This window comes from Arvicanthis niloticus, chromosome 1 (genome assembly GCF_011762505.2).
Source record: "Arvicanthis niloticus isolate mArvNil1 chromosome 1, mArvNil1.pat.X, whole genome shotgun sequence".
Classification (NCBI taxonomy): Eukaryota; Metazoa; Chordata; class Mammalia; order Rodentia; family Muridae; genus Arvicanthis; species Arvicanthis niloticus.
The window spans coordinates 93,664,132-93,682,769 of NC_047658.1; the positions used below are offsets into that span (position 1 = coordinate 93,664,132).

Below are 18,638 nucleotides of genomic sequence, written 5' to 3' on the forward strand. Positions count from 1 at the left end.
AGCTCTGTACCCCGTTTTTTACTTGTGTTATTTGGCTTGTTGATGTCTAGCTTCTTGAGTTCTTTATATATTTTGGATACTAGCCTTCTATTAGATAGGGAGTTGGTGAAAATCTTTTCCCATTCTGTAGGCTGCCATTTTGTCTATTGACAATAACATTTGCCTTACAGAAGCTTTTCAGTTTCATAAGGTCCTGTTTATTGTCAATCTTAATGCCTGAGCTATTGGTGTTCTGTTCAGGAAACTGTCTCCTGTGACATGCATTCAGGGCTGTTTATTACCCACTTTCTCTTCTATGAATATCTTAGAGTCAATCTAACCAAGCAAGTGAAAGACTTATATAATAAAAACTTTAAAGACATTGAAGAAATTGAATAAGATATCAGAAGATGGAAAGATCTCCCATGCGCATGGATAGGTAAGATTAACATAGTAAAAACATTAAACAAACAAACAAACAAACAAACTAGCTATCTTGTTGGGAGCCGACTTTTAGCAGAAAGCGGCTATCAGCTTTGCAACCATCTCAAGCCATATACCCTGACATGAGACTTGTTTTTCAACAGCCTACAACAGCTGAAGCACACTCTGATATCCCACATATTTTGTTTTGCTGTTTACTGCCCCCAGCCGCAAGGCACATGTGGTATCCACACCTACAAGGCACATGGCAAAAGCCTATAAATACCCCGTATAAATTTCCCTTCAATAGAGAATATGGGAGACAATGAGAGAGACAATGAGAAGGAGACAATAAGAGAGACATTAAGTGAGACACAATAAACGAGACTTGAGACTTGATCAGACCCTCTGTCTTGTCTCCATTCTTCCTGTTGCTTGCCCCACACTCTCTTTCGCTAGACCCGGACCTGCGGAACAGAGCAGGCCATTACAGTTTGGCCGCCCAACGTGGGTCAGCTCGGGCGTTACACTATCTTAGGAAAAGCAATCTACAGATTCAACACAATCTCCATCAAAATTCCAACACAATTCTTTACAGATCTTCAAAGAATAATACTCAATTTCATATGGAAAAACAAGAAACCCAGGATAGCTAAAACAACTCTGTACAATAATAGAACTTCTAGAGGTATCACCATCCTTATTTCAAGCACTACTACAGAGTTATACTAATAAAACCCACATGGTATTGGCATAAAAACAGACAAGTTGATCAATGGAATTGATGACCCAGATATGAATCTACACACCTATGGATACTTGATTTTTGATAAAGAAGCCAGAAATATACAATGGAATTATTTTTAAACAAGAGGCTAGGCTGACTTTGGCTTTCTACGTAGCTGAGGACCATCAACTCCTGATCCTCCTGTCTCTACCTCCCCAATACTGGGAGGAGAGGCTTATATCAGCATAAACTGCTTTTGAATTGTTTTCCAGGAATAAAACTGAGAGTCTAGAACATCCTAGGCAAGTATTCTACCACTGGACTATATCCCTAGTCCTTGGGGATATATATCCCAGGTCAGACATGAACTTGTATTCCCTGGTCTGCTTAGGGCTGGAATTACTGATGTGTGCCGCACCTTGTCTGAAATACTTATCCATTCATAAGTACATATATTCCACAGTGGACTTATATAAGCTTTCAGTTTCAGAGACTGCACAAAGAGTAAACTGATAAAATAGGCATTTATTAGAAGGGCAGAGGGTGGGAGAAAACTCCCTGAGGCCAGCTCGGGAGTGGGACACAATGGGGCTCCTTGCTGAAGTAGGGCAGGACTGTGGCTCTTCCCACTCTGGAGTCTCACAGGGAAGGCCTGTGGCAGAGCAGAAGTGCCATCTGTTCATGTGCCTGCAGGTCAGTGTGTGTTGAGCAACTCATGTCAAGGGAGGTGGCAGAGGAAGTCATGTAGAGGCAAGGCCAGGACCCCTGACAGGGAGATTCCCAAGGTGTCAGAGATACAGGCAGCTTCCATGGCAAACTCTCGGTGCTTGTCACTGGTCTGGGAGAGCAAAGAACAAGGGTTAGGCTTCCATTTACAAGGCTCTTAAGGCCAGCCACAGCCCTTGTCCAACTGACACAGACCTCCAGAGCAATGTTGTGGAAGGTATTCACATAAGCAGCCCCACCCAGGAGCCCTTCATACAGAATGATGATGAAGACGAGGTAGATACTGGGCAGGAAGCTCAGGCTTACATCTGCTAGCAGGAAGGCCAGGTTGAGGCACTGTGGGCAGAGGGAAGGGAGGCTTGAGACTGGGCAACAGAACAGCAGGGAGGCAGCAGGTCTCAGAGCTGCCAGGTTACAGGCGGTGCTGGTAAAGCAGAGGGCTGTGTAGGATCCCAGTGCCCAGCTGGGCCTGTGGGACCCTGACATCTTGGTGGGCCTTTGCTGGCCCCATCCTCATCCTCACATGCCTTGTCGGTTCCTCCCCTTCCTTTGTTTGTGTCACTCTTAGTCTAGAATGTTCTTCAGCTTCCCATCACTGGTGACCTCTCAGTTGGACCACGGTCATTCCCACTATGGTCATCATCACCTCCTCTCCTTCTTGTCTTTTTGTTTCTTTTTAATGGCATGAATCATCACACCTAGACACTCCTACTGTGTATGTGCGCGCGCACACACACACACACACACTGCAGATTTAACACAGGAGCTGTGCTTCATAGGCAAATACTCTACCAGAGTCCTATCCTCAGCACCCAAGGGACCCCCTTCCCCCAAAAATAGCACCTATTCTCCCCTAATTACTGCACTGAGGTCAATGGGTTATTTGACAATGTCTCACCAGCATCTAGCTAGGGATACTGCTAAACACCCACAACACACAAGACAGCAAGTTACATATCAGAATTATCTAGCTGCAAATGTCAAGAGTACAGAAAAGACGGCTTGGTAGTTAATGGCACTTGCTGTTCTCCCATAGCACCCACATGGCGGTTCACAGAGATCTGGAGCTCCAGTCCCAGGGGATCTGACACCTTTTCTGGCCTCCATGGGCACCAGGCACACAGGTGGTTCACATATATACATGTAGACAAAGGTTCATGTATATATAAATTAAAAAACGTTCAAGGCTTCTGTGGGCTTCAGATGTAGATAGATTCAAGGCCAGCTTTACTATGATGACCTGGGCTCAGCAACAGGACTTACATCCAGACCTGGTGACCTGAGTTTCATCCCTAGAACCCACATGTGGACAAAGAGAACCAATCCTGCAAGCTGTCCTTTGATCTCCATACACACGACTTGGCAAGTGCCTCCCTCCCACCAATAAATAAATATAAATCTAATTACAATTATTTAAATCATAAAAAAATAAATAAAAGTCTGAGGGCTTAAGATGTTCAAGAACAAATAGCACTGACCTAGCATGAACAAGGCCCTAGGTTCAGTCAGGATGACTACAAGAACAAAGAACAAAGGACAGACAGAACGGCACAGGCCTTCAATGCCAGCATTCATGAAGCAGCTCTGTGAGCTCCAGGCTAGCCTGGTCTATATATCAGATTCCAGGCCAGCCATGGCTACACAGCGAGACCCTGTCTCAAAAACAAACAAATAAACAAATAAAGGGAAAAAAATAAAGCAGAAAAGACCAAAACCAAAATAAATCAAAACAATACCTGGTTCTTCCTTTTTTTCCTCAATATTGTTATACAAACACACTGAGAAATAGGCGTTGCCCACGGCTATTAAATATTTTAATTTCTGCAATGCTAGGGATGGCACCCACGCCCCGACAGGCTAGGCAGATATTCTGCCACTGAGGTACACACCCTGCTCCACTACTACATCTCATGTACTGATAGGAAATCTGAGGCTCATGAGAGGCTCTGAGCCACAGAGCTACTGAGTACAGAGGCTGGTGTTTACCCACCAGTGCGACTGGCTCCTCTTCATGCCATGATACATTTTATATGGAGCCCCACTGGCGTTTAGCACTGTACTTAGGAGTGCTGGGATACACTACCGTCTGCTGAGTAAGGGACTCGGGGAACTGAGGTGGGTGTGAGCAAACAGAGCAGGGACTCGGTACCTGGAGCAGAGCTAGGACCCAGGTGAACCGGATTCGGCAACATTGGAGAGAAGAGCGGGAGGCAAACACACCAGCCTGGTAGAGCATCTGGTACCTAAGGTGGGGGCAGGGAGGAGGAAGAAGCTCTCAGGGCACCTTTGGGGTCAACCCCAGGACGCCAACATCAAGGGATCCTCCCAGCCCAATGCCCACCTGCCAACTTCTCTCACCATCGGTACTGCTGAGCGTGACTTAGGGATGTGTTCCGGAAAAACAGGAGCTCAAACTGCAGCAAAGAACAGACAAATGGAGACAAATGGAGTCCTATTTCTCCTCCCACACCCCCTCCCCAGCACCCCTCACTCACAAGTCCCTGGTTGATAAAGTATTCTGCAAAGTAGACCAGCACCAGAGGGATGATGTACCGCAAGAGACCCTGGAAGAGTCAGGAGATGTAAGTGAAAGGCAGGAGGCAGAGGATCCTCACAGGGCCCCCACAGCCACCATCCAGACCTTGAACACTGTCCACCTTTCCTGGAGGGAGAGGTCCCAGCTGGCACCTACAGAGCAGGGAGGAGGGGAAGAAGTTGCACACTCAACACTTAGCTAGATGCCAGCATGCAGCAAGCAACCAGCCAGCACAGCAGTGTGTGGATTTAAATGCCACTGGTTGCACACTTAGTAGTTGCTAAAAACGGTAAACTTCATGCTATGTACATATGTATATATACATGAATACATATATAACTGATTTTTTTTAAAGCAAGACTGTAGATCAATGTACACCTTTTATCTGCTGACTCCATCCCAGACTCTCTGACCGTGTTTTCTGTTTCTAGAATAGCTAGGCTCTGTAGGAGGAGCTAAGGTGGGAGGAGTAAGGAGAGGAAGAGGAGGAGGAAAGAGAGGAGTAGGAGATGGAAGAGGAGGAGCTAAGGGAGAGACAGAAAACAAGAGAGAGGGACATGGAGGCTGATGTTTGCTTGTCTGTAGCAGTCAAAGGTAGTTGGTATATCTAGGTTGGGTATTGGGATACACCTCCGACTGTAAGGGCATCTTGTTATTGATCATTACTAAATATATAAGCCTTTAGATAATTTAAGCATTAGAGTCTCATTTTCTTACTGGGCCCACGTGGTTGGCGGGACGGTCTGGGCAGTGCTCAGCCTTGCGGAGACAGCATGGGAGATTGGCAGAGCCATCTCCCACGCTGGCGTCTCGTGGGTGGCAGGGCTGGTGTTTCTGGCTGGCCGTTTCTAGCTGTGGTGCAAATGTGACCTCTGGCCACGCAACATGGTGGCTGAGCCAGGCAGAGCCTCTACAGCTTAGATAGTTGGCTTGACCTGCGACCATTCTTAAATAATTACTTCAACAAGCCTCCTTTTTTTTTTCCCCCATAAGGCCTCACCCTGAGCTGTGCCTGGAACATGTTCACCTAGACATTCACAGGACTGACACCTTGACAGCCAAGTTTCAACCCAAAGTCCTTCAAAAGGCTGTCTTAGGCTGACCAGATGACTCAGTGGTGAGGGCACTTGCGGCTGAGTCTGAACAGAGTTCAATCCTCAGAACGTCTGACCTCACATTTGTGTACATGCCCTTCCCCAAGCAACTCCATCCTCAGAAATAAATGGTTTGTTGTTGGGGTTCTCTTGGGGGCTCGAGAGATGGCTCAGTGGTTAAGAGTAGTGATTGCTCTTCCAGAGGTCCTCAATTCCCAGAACCCACGGGGCAGCTCACAACTGTAACTCCAGTTCCAGGGGAATCCAACATCCCCACATAGACATACACACAGGCAAAACACCAATGTACATAAAATAAAAATAAAAAAAAAAAATCACAGGGCAGTGGTGGTGCCTTTAAATCCCAGCACTTGGGAGGCAGAGGCAGATGGATCTCTGAAAGTTTGAGGGCAGCCTGTACTACAGAGTGAGTTCCAGGACACCCAGGGCTACACAGAGAAACCCTGTCTGTAAAAAACAGACAAATAATTACAAAAATAAATAACTAAGTAGAGCCTTTCCCAGAGCTGGAGGGATGGCTTAAGTGTCGGCACATACCCTTGGAATCCCAGCCCTTGGAAAGCAGAGGTAGGAGAATTTTTGAGTTCTGGTCTATAGAGTGAGTTCCAGGACAGCCAATATTATACAGAGAAACCCTGCCTCAAACAAACAAACAAACAAACAAACAAACAAAAAAAAAAAAAAAAAAAAAAAAAGAACACTGGCTGCTCAACCACGGGGGTCAGAATTTGAATCCTGGCAACATCAGCCAGCTCAACTGCCTGTAACTGCAACTCCAAGGCATCTGATGCCCTCTGTTGGCCATCCATGGTATAGGTTCACAAACACACACACAGACACACACAAATATAAAAATAAATCTTAGCCAGGTGTATGTGGCATATGCGTTTACTCCCAGCACTTGGGAGGCAGAGGCAGGTGGATTTGTGAGGTTGAGGCTATTCTTGTGTACAAAGTGAGTTCCAGGTCAGCCAGGGCTACACAGAGAGACTGTTTAAAAACAAATAAGCAAAACCTTGAGGAAAAAACCAAAATAACAACAACAACAACAAAATCACACTTAGGACCTTCTGAAAAGCAGATCCCTTAATCATCCCAGAAAAACTGTTGTTTTCTACTTTTGTGCAAAGTCTTACTATGAAGGCCAACTGGCCTTGAAATCAGAGAGATCTGTTTGTGGCTGCCTCCCAAGTGTTGAGATTAAAGGCATGCACCACCCCTCTGGGCCCCATCAGAGTTTTATGTCCTGTGAAAATGCCCTCATTTCTTCATCTTGAGCACCACCGTTCCCAGCAATCGGAATGTCTGGCATGTAGTCACTAGTTAGTAAGTACACACGACTGCTTTGACCCAAACCTGTACGCCCAGCAGCTTGTTTCCCTCAACTGTGTCCACCATTGAGATCAAAACCCCAAGGGGAAAGTGGCCCTGGGAGGGCCTTTGTATCCTACCTGGCCTTGACTCTGGGGTCTCAGTGCCTATGAGAGGCTGCCGGGCAGCAGTTTCTGCCTCGTCTTCCCCTCCACGGTCCAGGGGTTCAGGAGATGTGAGCAACAAGAAATAGCTGGGGTGGAATGGAAAATCGAGTCAGGGAGCTCTTGTGGGAAGGCCCCAGAGGTCCTGCAGGCCCCGCCCTCCCAGGACCATCACATTTGCATGGGTACTCCCAGCCTCCAGGTACCTGTGCTGGGAGAGCTTCACAGGTTCACAAGCGCATATATTAAATGTGTTCCTTGACATTTTTATACATGTATACACTGCACTCTGTGACTCTCACCCGACCTGTCCCCACACTCTGTGACCTCTCCCACTTCACAGGGCCCTTTCTCATACTCAGTGTCTTTTTGTTTCATTTTGTGATGGAGTTTACCCAGGGGATTTCTTTATTTCGTTTTTCTGAGACAGGGTCTTATTATGTGGCTTTGGCTGGCCTGGAGCTCAAGATGTAGACCAGGCTGACCTCAAACTTACAGAGATCCACCTGCCTCCTGAGTGCTTGTATTAAAGGCATTTGCCATATATTCAACTATCTAATTTATTTTTGAGCCAGGGTCTCTAGGTCCTAGGTAGGCTCGAACATGTGAGCCCTCTGCTTCACCTCCCAAGTGCAGGACTATGGGTGTTCGGCATCACACACACACTGACTCTTTCTCTTTCTTTCTTTCTTTCTTTCTTTCTTTCTTTCTTTCTTTCTTTCTTTCTTTTTTTTTTTTTTAGATAGTCTTGTCCTTATAATAGGCCCCTGGCCTTAGGACGACTCACTCCAATAGAAGTGTCACTCAAACTATAAAATTCAATATATAGACAGCACCACCTGCCAAAACTAAAACAAAGGCCTAATCTATCAAAGTCAGTTCAGGGACAGTCTCTGAATGTACTAACCTTGTTTTTTGGCTTTGGTAGTTCCATTTCTGGCTAACTGCTCTTGTTAATTGAAGTATGTCAACCCAGGACATGGTTTTGTACTCGAAAGCTCACCCTGAGAAAGGCTGGGGCTACACTGGGATCCTGAACACCCAGTGTAGTCACCAGGTGGCTAATTGTATTTCCACTGGCTTAAACCCATGTCTGAGCAGTCTTCTCTGGTGGATACCCCACAACAGCCCTAAGCTACAAGATGATCCACTAATCTTTCTCTCCCGAGTGCTGGGATGAAAGGCATGTACCACTATACAATGCTTAGTAATGTTTTCTAAAACACACAAACACACACAGAACAAATAAACTGAGGTGCATTCAGTCCCAGCTCCAGTCTCAGGGGCCTACCTGTGTGGATGAGACAGAACCACTGTGAGGCAGAGACAACTGAGGGTCAAGAATGAAGTTGTCCAGAGTCATACAGCTAACACCCTCACTCTGGGACTCAAATTGAGGGGTGTTGAGAGTCCAGAATCCACACCCCTTCACAACAAGGCTAAAGAGATCTGAAGATTGGATTAAGACCAAGTTCCTCCTCCCATCTTTCATCCTTTGGGCCTAAGGACACTCACCTGGCTAGCAGCAGAACAGGGATCCCCAACATAGAAAGCAGGGTGTGCTGCGGGGAGAGGCCAGCCTGGGTGAGCCCCAGGTAAGACAGTGATCCAAGAAGCCCTGCACCCCCAGTACCCGAAGACCACCATGAGATCACGGCACTGAAAAGAACACAGGAGCATTCAGGAAGATGGAAGCCAGCGGGAGGCACACTTCTCCCAGTCCTCCCGGTCCAGGCTGCTTACCTGGGGTAGAAGGCGGTCAGTGAGAGGAAGGTGACCTCTCCTAGCCCTGATGAGATGCTGGCCAAAACTACTCCTGGGAGGACAAACAGCATACGGTGACCTTTAACTGAAAGCCACAGTTCCCAGTGGTTTGTTTACAGCCTCATCGCTATCAGCTCAGCAGGGCCAAGAATAGATCTGTCACTGAACAGACTCAACAGGCTAGGGTCTCATCTGAAAGAGCCACATCCTCCTCCACATGTCCTCCGAGACTGTACCCCCAATCTTCATTCAGTTAACTACCAATTATTCACCCCTGCTCATCCCCATCTATACTCAGTCCCCCCATTTCTTCCTATTGACACCCTCCAAATTGTTCCTAGAGCTCACTTCTGGTTAGGGAAGCTCTAGAAGTCTCGGGATGTAGTCCAAGCTGGCCTGGAGCTTGCTATGTAGATCAGCCCGGGCTGGCCCTCTCCTTGTTTTTTTGGTTTTTTTTTTCTTTGTTTCTTTTTTTTTTCTTTCCTTTCTTTTTTTCTTTTTTTTTTTTTTTTGAGATAGGGTTTTGCTATGCATCTTTTTTTGTTGTTGTTATTGCTTTGTTTTTTTCGAGACAGGGTTTCTCTGTGTAGTCCTGGCTGTCCTGATACTCACTCTGTAGACCAGGCTGGCCTTGAACTCAGAAACCCGCCTGCCTTGCCTCCCAAGTGCTGGGATTAAAGGCGTGCGCCACCACCGCCCAGCTTTGCTGTGCATCTTAGTGTAGTCTTGAACTCACTATGTGGCCAGGACTAACCTCAAATTCACAGGCTTTCTGTCTCAGTCTCCCAAGTGATAGAATTGCAAGCACGAGTGTGCATGTGTGTCTGTGTGTGTATACGAGCTCTCATGTGCACACATATACCAACACCACTAGCAGTCTCCTGGGGTTACAGACATATCCTTTTACTCTGGGAAGCTGGGGAGACTACCTGCACATCACTCGGTTGAGGCTTCTCTGGGCCCATCAACCTCTCCCAGCTTTGTACTTACCACACAGGCTTAACCCCACTGACTGAGAAAAGGCAACCAGCACAAAGCTTCCAGCAGAACAAACTCCACTGACAAGCACCCTGGGGCTGAGAAGAGATGGGGAGGAACTCAGAAGGACACCTCCATTTGAGGCTTTCCAGACTCCTGCTTCCTCCCACTCTGCCTTCCTCCTGCCAACCCGACCCACACCTGTAAGGCAGCAAATGAAGGCCAAGAGGAGCCAGGAGTTTGATGAGAAGGGTGGGGAGGATGTCTGCCAGGAGCACCGCCTGAGACAGGAGAAGATGGTAAGAGTCTAGACCCTCCCAAGACAACCTTCCCAAACGAGCCAGCCAGTGAGAGCTGCTGCAAGTCCATGCTCTGGAGTTGGATAGATCTCGGTTCATTCCCAGCTCTGGGGCTTCTCCGATGGGTGTCAGGGCATATTTACATGCTCTGAGCTTCAGTTTCCTCATCCTAAACAGGGAAGCTTACAGTGTCTCATTCACAAAGCTATGGGGGGCGGGGTGGGGGGTAGAAATGACGGCTACCTGAGCTAATAATTACCATTTACAGAAAGTATTGATCCTTGCAATTCCCGACAGTCAAGGCTGGATGCAGGGGAATGAGGATGCAAAGGCAAGGATCATGGGGACCTCACATGAGTACTCACAGCTGTGGAGATCGAGTTGCAGTCAAATCGAGATGAGCTGTTGTGGGGCGTGGGCGTTGGGCCTGGTTCCACCTATGGAAGAAAAGAGAGTCTTTCCTACAAAGAGACAGGAGGCTAAGCAAGGCTCAGTCCCAGCTCTGTCCAGACTTCACAATAGCTGTGGGTAGGCATGGCTTCTTGGGGCCTTAGTTTTTCTATGTCCACAATGAAGGACAGTGTTTATAAACATCTCAAACTAATGGCCCAGAGGTCAAAGATAGCCCCCCTACCCTCGCAAGATGAATGTACCATATTTAAGAGCATTCATATAGAAATCTGGGTTTCTGGAAAAATCTCAGCTTGGGTCAAATTCCCTATTAAACCTGCAAAGTGGAGGCCGTGCCTCTTAGGGACTGCATGCTCTAGCTTACTGACTCAAAAAGCTCTCCACCAGGTGATTTTACCTGCCAGGAGCACTTGTGACATCTGGAGACATTCTTGGCTGTCACTTTTGGTTGTTAGAGGCATGGGATGCTACCAAACCTCTACAACATGCAGGCAGACTCACAACAGTCACCCGACCTCAGATGTCAACAGGGCACAGGGACAAAGCACACCACAAAATAAGGTCTTACCCAGCCAGTTATCTGAGTTCACCAACCTGGTCCCCGTTGCTCTCTTTGATCCCTCCTGCCATGAGGATGTAGGAGACTAAGACCTTTAGCTCCCTGATCCTACCCGTAGCTACTTTATGAGGTTTTCAGGGGACCTCTGGCCCTGGGCGAGTGAGTCCCTAGTATTCCCATGGGGACTAACCATATGGTGATGGTGAACGGGGCTCACTTACATGACTCTGGTTTCCAGATGCCTGCTCCTGCTTAAGGATGTCATGGGCAGCACTCAGCATCACCACGTATGAGAAATTGTTGCAAAGACCCAAGATCCTAGAATGAGGACAGATCTTCACTCTCTGTCCACCTACAGTCCTTAAAGATCTCTCCCTTGCCTGTATCCTTCAAACACTTTTTTTTCCTTCTCCACTATCAAAACAGACCTTGAGATTAGACCAGCTCATGGCCAAGTGCCAAGACCTCTTCCTAAGCACCATTTCTTCTATGCTCACACTAAAATTCTGTTCCTCTGGCATTTGTCATCAATGGATACACTACGGTACAATAGAAATACCAAGCGCATTCCTGTGCATAACGGGGACAAGTTTTCACCTGCGGACCTCAAGGGTGTCAAAATAACAGCAGAGCATATTGCTCTTATTGTCATCTCCCAGACTTGTTCTCAGTGCTTGGAAAAAGCAGATTGGCTGAGGACAGAACTCACTTGTACAGCACTTCATGAGCCCTGGGAGGACCTGCTTTTAATACCTTACACTGCAAACAAAAACAATGGTTGAGCTGGGCATGGTGCTACAGTAGGTCTGTAACTGCAGCACCTGGGAGGCAAAGGAGGATTAGAAATTTAAAGCAAGCTTCTACTGCCTGTAGAGTTTGAAGAAGACCTTACCCCCGTGCCAAAAAAGAAGAGGGAGGAAAAGAAGGAGGAGGAGGAGGAGGAGGAGGAGGAGGAGGAGGAGGAGGAGAGGAAGAAAGATGAAAGAAAGAGAAAAAACCAAAAACCAAAAAACCAGAGTTGCTGCATCCGAGTTGGTTGGAAGAAAACATTTAATAAATAACACTACAGATACAGAGGATCTGGTCAACAGGTAGGTGGTAATTTAATGGAACTTAGGAAGTTCACAGTTCATTCAGTATCTGTATTCAAGTGCCTTTCACAACTTGGCTCTCACCATCTTTGCTCCAATTGCACTTTACTTTTGCACAACTCTCAGACCACTTACCAGAAGCCCACCGCATTCTTCCAAAGGACACTCAGACTATCCAACCGAGGGGCCTGGGGCTCTGAGTCGGTCTCCTCCCCTGGGAGGTGAGAGAAAGCAAGACCCACCACTCACTCGGGTACACGAAGGCCCCGCCTATCCCGTATGTGGAAGGGGCAGGGCCAGCATCCCAACTCCTTGGGAGAGCCGCGGGGCAGAGGTGGTCATTCCCAAGGCAACCGACGAGAGTACTCACTCTCCGAATCCTCAAGGCGCCTCCACGAGCCCGCAGAGCTTCCCATAACATTGAGTTTGGGTCTCCCAAAGGGCCCAAAGTCAGCGTGTGTTCGGAGTTAGCTTCAAGAAAACAGATGAAAGTCTGGGACAGGTGGGTGCGAAGGATCAACGCCCAGTGTTCCGTCCCAGGTTCCACTGTCTGCTATACACTGCTGTCCATCAAAAGGCTCCCAGATCTCCAGCTAGTGTTCAGCCACGTCCCACCAGTCTGACCACGCCCCCTGCCCCTCTAAAGCTAAGTTCCCGTCCAGGCCTGTACCTTTAAGAGCAGCTGAACTCTCCGCAAGGTAGAAGAGCAGGTTGAAGGTCACGTGATAGTATCCGTGCGTCTTCCATCACGTGCTTGGAGGTTGCTCCCTACTTCCGGGTCCTTTATTCGCCTTTTCGTCTTTGGACTTCTCAAACTTCCGGGAGTGAAAGGAGAGTTCGGGAGAATCCCTGGAAGCACTGATTTTGAACTGGAGCCGAAGGGAGCCACATGTAGAGCCATGAAAAGCGACACTCTAGACGCGGACCAAACCTGCCAGTACTAGTCATGGCGCGGGAAGCTTCAGTTTCTTTCCTACTGCACTTACTTGCCTGAAACAAATATGGCTACTTGGCTGCTGCTGTCCCACCACCCCACCCAACGTCCCAAGGACAAGTTCCGCTTGGAAGCAAAGGCGACCAGCCTCAAGTCTTCTTATCTGTTGTCCTTGCAAACCTATAGTAAAGACCTATAATAAGAATCTGGGAAGTAGCTGATAGTAGATCGATTGTCTAGAAAGCTAAAAGATAAACACCCACCAAACAGGTTTCTATGAATTATCTATGGCAATATTCACGAAGTTATGAAATTTCTTTTGCCATATTATCCTAGAGCTAACAAATACTAAGAAAGTAGTCCAACCCCTGGTTTCACATATGAGAAAACCAAGGTCCCCTCCCCCCCTGTGCTAAGGGAGGCTAGACCTTTAGCTGACTTCAGAGACTCAGCAGTAAGAAATAGAGCAGAGGTGCTAAGTTCACTGAGCAAGTTGCTATGAGCGTTTTTTTCCTGGTCTGTGGTGTCAGGTATTTGTCCTAATTGGAAGTTAGGAGAATGAGGCTGAGAAGACAGTTGGAATACGTCACCTCACATAGTCCCAAATAAGGAGTCCTTCCCTTACCTTCCATTTGGTGGTAGGGCAGTATCTTGACCATTCTTCATCAAGCCTATTGTCTGCTATGGCTTCCAGCAGCCCCTGCCCACTTCTACCAGGTCTTTTCAACCACCCGTCATTAAGATTGCTGTTTGAAATATGCCCTCCTGTGGTGCTCTTCCTAGATCACTCAACCAGTGAGTAAAATGATCTTACCACCCATGCGGGGTTTTGGAAATTCTGCAGCCTCTGTCCTTAGAGAACTCACAGTAAGCTGTGAGTGACAAATGACCACAGTACAAGAATAACTGTAGGTGAGAATATGGGCAATGGAGCACCAATCCAGACCTTTCTTCCCCAGAAAAATCTTAACGCGTTGGAAATGGGAAGCCAGAACTTCCACTGGTCTCACCCGCCCTTCTACTGTTTCTCCCCAGATAAATCAGGAACCACAAACCCTAGCTTCCTCTCACTGAAGGCTGTGGCTTGGAAGAGCCGGAAATGGCTGAGGTGTGAATACAAGACCTGAGTCACACAGGCTGCACTTGCCACATGCCTCCTCCCCCATACCCAATTCTAAGGTCTCCTGTTTCCACTTTTTTTCCCTTTCTGGCCCAATCCTCTGCCCTTTACTTCCAGATGTGCACCTGAGTCTGAGTCACCTGGACACTGCTAAGCCATTCCCCTGCCTGTTATGAAGTCATCCAAGAGCATGGGGGAGGTGCACAGGGCCTGGGGTGGAGATACGTCAGGGAGAGGCAGGGGAAGAGGAAGTGTCTTGGGTGCTGGGGAGGACTGGCTTGCATTCGTGGGTGGGGACGGATGGTCATTGTGAGCTTTCTGGACACACAGAGACCTGCAGGATGGATTTTCTCCGGCTTCGTCTCCCTGGGCTACATCAGGCTTTGAGGGGAGCACTGGTGAGAGGGGCAGAGAGATACCAGAAACTTCCACCCATTCCTTGTAATCTCACCTTTCCTCCTCCCTGAGAGCCTCTTCTCTTTCTCGAGCCCCCTTTCCTACAGTCAGCCAGACTCCTAGCCCATCCTTTCCTGGGTTTCAATCTCCAACCTCCACAAATGCATCCATGTCCTCAAGTGAGGCCCTGTCTCGGCCCCTTAGCAGACTTCCAGATCCCTGTCCTTACCTGGTCTTTGTTGATGAACTACTTCTGGGGAAGTGGGTAGACCTCCCCTGAGTGCCTTCACTCTTCTTTCTTCTCTTCTAGGACTCCTTCAGTGCGTTTGTGTCCTACCTCATAGGAGACACAGTCCCCACAGTAGAGAGGCAGACGCAGGCAGCTGAGGAACTGGGGGAGGTGACTGCAGGGAAGGTGGTAGAGGAGGAAGCCCAGGAGGTACTGGAGGGACTTAGAAGTGGCCAGAGTGAGAGGGCAGGAGCACCTGAAGAGACTATAAGATGCCAAGAAGGAAATTTAGCTGGTGAACAGATGTGGGGGTGGAGAGCAGATAGCTCCGCAAGGCCCCAAGCAGAAAGACAGGACACTGGGTCCAGGAAGGCAGCTGAGGGTGCCAGGGGCCAGGAGCCAAGTGTCCCACCAAAGCCTGAGGCAGGGCCTGGGACTCACAGAGACAAGAACAGTAATACAGCCCAGGAGATCTGGGAGCATGGTGAGGAGGAATCGAGCAGTGGAGAGCTGCTGAGAACCTGTGAACAGAAGAAAGAAGAGGAGGAGGTGATCAGAGCCGCAGAGCCAGGAATGGCCAGGGGGGTGGAGTCACAGGCAACCTGGCACAGAGAGCCTGAGGGGAATGCTGGCACTGAGGGGCAGAATGTGACAGAGGACAGCAAAGAGATAGACTGGGTGACCAAAGGCATAATTGCCGAAGTCGAGCAGTTTGGTGCCAAAGGGGCTGACAAAGAAGAAGAGAGGATGGTCTCAACTAGGGATGGCCAAAGTGCAAGGGTACAGGGGACACAATGCCCAGAAACAGAGTCTGAGGACTGGGCCATGTTGAGTAGAGAGGCCTGGACAGTCTCAGGCAGGGAGGGAGCTGATAGCCTGGGAATTCAGGAAGCAGAATGTGGGTCAGACCCAGGAGACAACACCCCAGAAGCTACTGGGAGAGTCTGGGTCCTAGAAGAGGCTAGCAAGGAAGACCAGCAGGATGAGGTTGATGAGAAGAGAGAGGCTGAAGTTAGGCTTCCGATCCAGACCCTGGAGGCCAAGAGAACCAGAGAGATAACTGAAGGCCAGATAGCCAAAAGCAGAGCTGTGGGAGACCAGGACACAGGGGACAGCTTTGAGGAAGAGGTGAGGCAAGACTTGGCCACCAGGGATAATGGAATGAGTCTGGAAGAGGAGGTGCAGGCAGAAGAATCCTCCAGGGAGAAAAGGAGCTCCTGGACCACAGAGGCTATACTAGTCTTAGATACGGAGGCTAAAGATGAGCCTGACTGGGAAGACTCTCCAGAAGCCAGGACTGAGGAGTTGTTTGTGCAAGAGAAGAGTGAAGCAGCTCAGATGACACCAGAGGTATTGAGAGTAAAGTTTGCTGAAGGACTGGACCCTGAGCTGATGAGAGGTTTCCAGACCTTGACTGAAGAACTTGAGGAAGAACAGAAGGGTCAGGAAGAGACTGGTGGAGCTCCAGACCTGAGCCCAGAGGGGATGCTAAGCTTGAAGGAATATCCTAGGCCTGTGGGGTTTGCAGGTCCTGAGCTAGAAGCCTGGGGAAACTGGAGTAGGAGTGTGGACAGCAGAAATAGCCCGGAGGTAAAAGCAGATGCTGAAGCAGGCAAGGAACAGACTGCAACTGAGCAGGCAGTGGAGGTCCAGGAGGAAGGAGGCCAGGAGGCTCAACAGACAGAGGTCTTCGGGTCAGGAGGAGAGGAGGAACTGATCTCCATAGCACTTAACCAGGATCTGGAGGAAAGCCAAGGATCAGAGGCAGGGACTGGACAGTCAGTGGAGGAATCCAAGCCCACAGAAAACAAGGCTTCTGAGGAGGAGGCTGTAGTGCCTTGGGAAGTTGATGGAACTTGCAGGAAGAGGAGACTGGAGGAGGTGGCTCTGATCCTGCAAGACAGTGAGGATACACAGACCAGTTATTTGGCTGATGAGATTATTGTGGGTATTAGGACTGTGGGTGCTGAGGAAAGGCCAAAATGGGAAGCTGGGTTGGCTCCAGAAACGGAGTTTGGGAAAGCCTGGTACTCCGAGGGCAAAGGGGAGGTTGGGAGAGACATGGAGCTGGAGGAGGCTACAGAGAAACAAAGCGGGCAGGAAGTTGGCTTGGAGGGCTCAGCAGAGGAGAAGTTGTCTGGTTATGATATCCAAAAAATTGATGGGACTGAAGAGGGGGAGCAGGCAGAGATGGGGACATCTGTAATGGCAGAAGAAATAAGAGGGACAGATGGTGTGACTTTAGGCTCCCAGGCAGAGAGAGCAGAGGGGTCCATAGCCACTGTGGAGACCGAGGGGCTCCTAAGAGATCAGATGCTGTCCAAAGAAGAGGTTGGGGGAGGGCAGTCACGAGAGCGGAAGGTCCACAGCGCAGAGGGCGAGATCCTAAAGCTACTGGCGGAAGAGGATGCCATGATCGAAGCACAGAAGACAGAGATCCAGGAGACCTATCCTGGTGTGGACGGCCAGGAGGGGCAGCAGACACACCAAATCCCCACAGTAGCTGTTCCTGGGCCCTCAGAATCGGCTGAGGCCACAGCAGGTGCCCCAGAGGATTTTCACAGCAGCTGGAATGAGGTGAGGGCTTCAGTAGGGCCCCAAGAGGGACAAGCAGAATCTGGAAGTCAGTTCTCCACAGACCTCTGTGTCCCTTGCCTTGCAGGCCCTACTCCCTGGGTCCCGCCTGGATGTCTCTGTCCCTCGGAGTCGTGTGCTTCTCTCACGAAGTTCCTCACGGCGGCGCTCAAGGCCCTCTTTCCGTCGAGTCTCTGTTCCTGAGCCGCAGTGTGACCCTCCCAGTCCCCAACCCCAGGAGGAGCGGCCGTTCCCTGAGCAGTCCCCCCTTCAGCTAGAGGAAACTCCAGAGCTAAGTGCCACAAAGCCTGAAGGGACTCCAGTGCCAGCCAGAAGAAAAGTGCTGGGGCGTGGGTAGGCACAGGGGGGCCTGCTTGGGATGGTGAGGAGGCTGTGGGAACCTGGGGTCCAGCTCCCAGGGCTCCCATGGGTCCTGTTCCTTCTACAGGTTTGGTTTCGCTCATCCTGGCATGATGCAGGAGCTGCAAGCCCGACTGAGCCAGCCAAAGCCACAGTGACAGGGCCTAGAGCCCTAATGAGAGAGGTCTCCTAAGGGAGGGTCTGAAGGCTCTTTTGGACCCCGGTTCCTCTTGACTCCCTCAGCCACTGGAGCACACCCTCTGGACCTCATCGAAACTAGATATTTATGAAGACCTTGAATCTAAGAAGTCTGATTAAGTTAGTGGGGGACTTGCTCCACTGCCATCGATCATGGATTCCTTTCCCTTCTGTCTCAGCTACTCAGAAGACAAGGAAGACAGGGTTGGGGAGACTATTTCTCCCTAAATTTCCCCTGTATGATCACCTGCCTCCCAATTACCCATCATGATGGAGCCCCACAGGGAGCTGTGTAAGATAGCACACCTCTGGAGTGGAAGCCAGCTCAAAGGAAAGAGGTTCAAGGGGCCAAGGGACACCACTTAGAGTCCATGGCCACGGGCAACAGACCAGTTGCTTTGAGTTTCCAAAATGACAGCTCAGTATCACAACTCTGCAGGTTACTATGCTAACCTCCATGCCAGAGTTGGGGAACGTTGCCCAGGAACTCCAAGAATATAGGAGTAGAGAGGGGTTCTGGATGGCTGAACGCTTCCCCCCACCCTGACTCTTTCCCAAACTGTCCTGTTCTTTGGGTGTCAGACCTTCCTGTGAAAAGACATGGAAACACAAACTGGGTTGGACAGCTTTATTAGGCACCCAGCATGGTGGCCTAACTCAAGAATCAAACAATAAATAAACCATTTCCTAAAAATAAATAAATATCCAAGAAATAAATATCTGGTAAGGACTGGAGAGCTTTTA

The 18,638-nt window shown here is 49.1% G+C and overlaps 2 protein-coding genes across 4 annotated transcripts; one reads left to right on the top strand and one right to left on the bottom strand.

Annotated features, from left to right (window-relative positions):
* Window positions 1-1,634: 1,634 nt before the first annotated feature.
* On the bottom strand, window positions 1,635-12,899 carry Cln3 (CLN3 lysosomal/endosomal transmembrane protein, battenin). 2 transcript variants are annotated; one of them, XM_034487874.3, is made up of 16 exons: window positions 12,754-12,899; window positions 12,454-12,554; window positions 12,219-12,297; window positions 11,214-11,310; window positions 10,388-10,459; window positions 9,925-10,004; window positions 9,736-9,821; window positions 8,725-8,797; window positions 8,497-8,640; window positions 6,958-7,070; window positions 4,497-4,543; window positions 4,351-4,419; window positions 4,214-4,269; window positions 4,005-4,098; window positions 2,051-2,191; window positions 1,635-1,967 (listed from the first exon to the last, which is right to left on the bottom strand). In XM_034487874.3, the coding sequence occupies exons 2-16, from the start codon at window positions 12,497-12,499 to the stop codon at window positions 1,848-1,850; spliced, it is 1,317 nt and encodes a 438-aa protein (XP_034343765.1). In that variant the 5' UTR covers window positions 12,500-12,554; window positions 12,754-12,899; the 3' UTR covers window positions 1,635-1,847. The 2 variants fall into 2 exon arrangements, with proteins under 2 accessions (XP_034343765.1, XP_034343764.1); XM_034487873.2 differs by having other exon boundaries at window positions 12,454-12,576; window positions 12,754-12,884.
* A 791-nt stretch (window positions 12,900-13,690) lies between these two features.
* Apobr (apolipoprotein B receptor) lies at window positions 13,691-18,591 on the top strand. 2 transcript variants are annotated; one of them, XM_076942487.1, is made up of 4 exons: window positions 13,691-13,812; window positions 14,844-17,339; window positions 17,425-17,690; window positions 17,785-18,590. In XM_076942487.1, exons 2-4 carry the CDS (start codon window positions 15,066-15,068, stop codon window positions 17,852-17,854), a joined length of 2,610 nt encoding a protein of 869 aa, XP_076798602.1. In that variant the 5' UTR covers window positions 13,691-13,812; window positions 14,844-15,065; the 3' UTR covers window positions 17,855-18,590. The 2 variants fall into 2 exon arrangements, with proteins under 2 accessions (XP_076798602.1, XP_034344795.1); XM_034488904.2 differs by lacking the exon at window positions 13,691-13,812 and adding an exon at window positions 14,360-14,535 and having other exon boundaries at window positions 17,785-18,591.
* The last annotated feature ends 47 nt before the right edge of the window (window positions 18,592-18,638 follow it).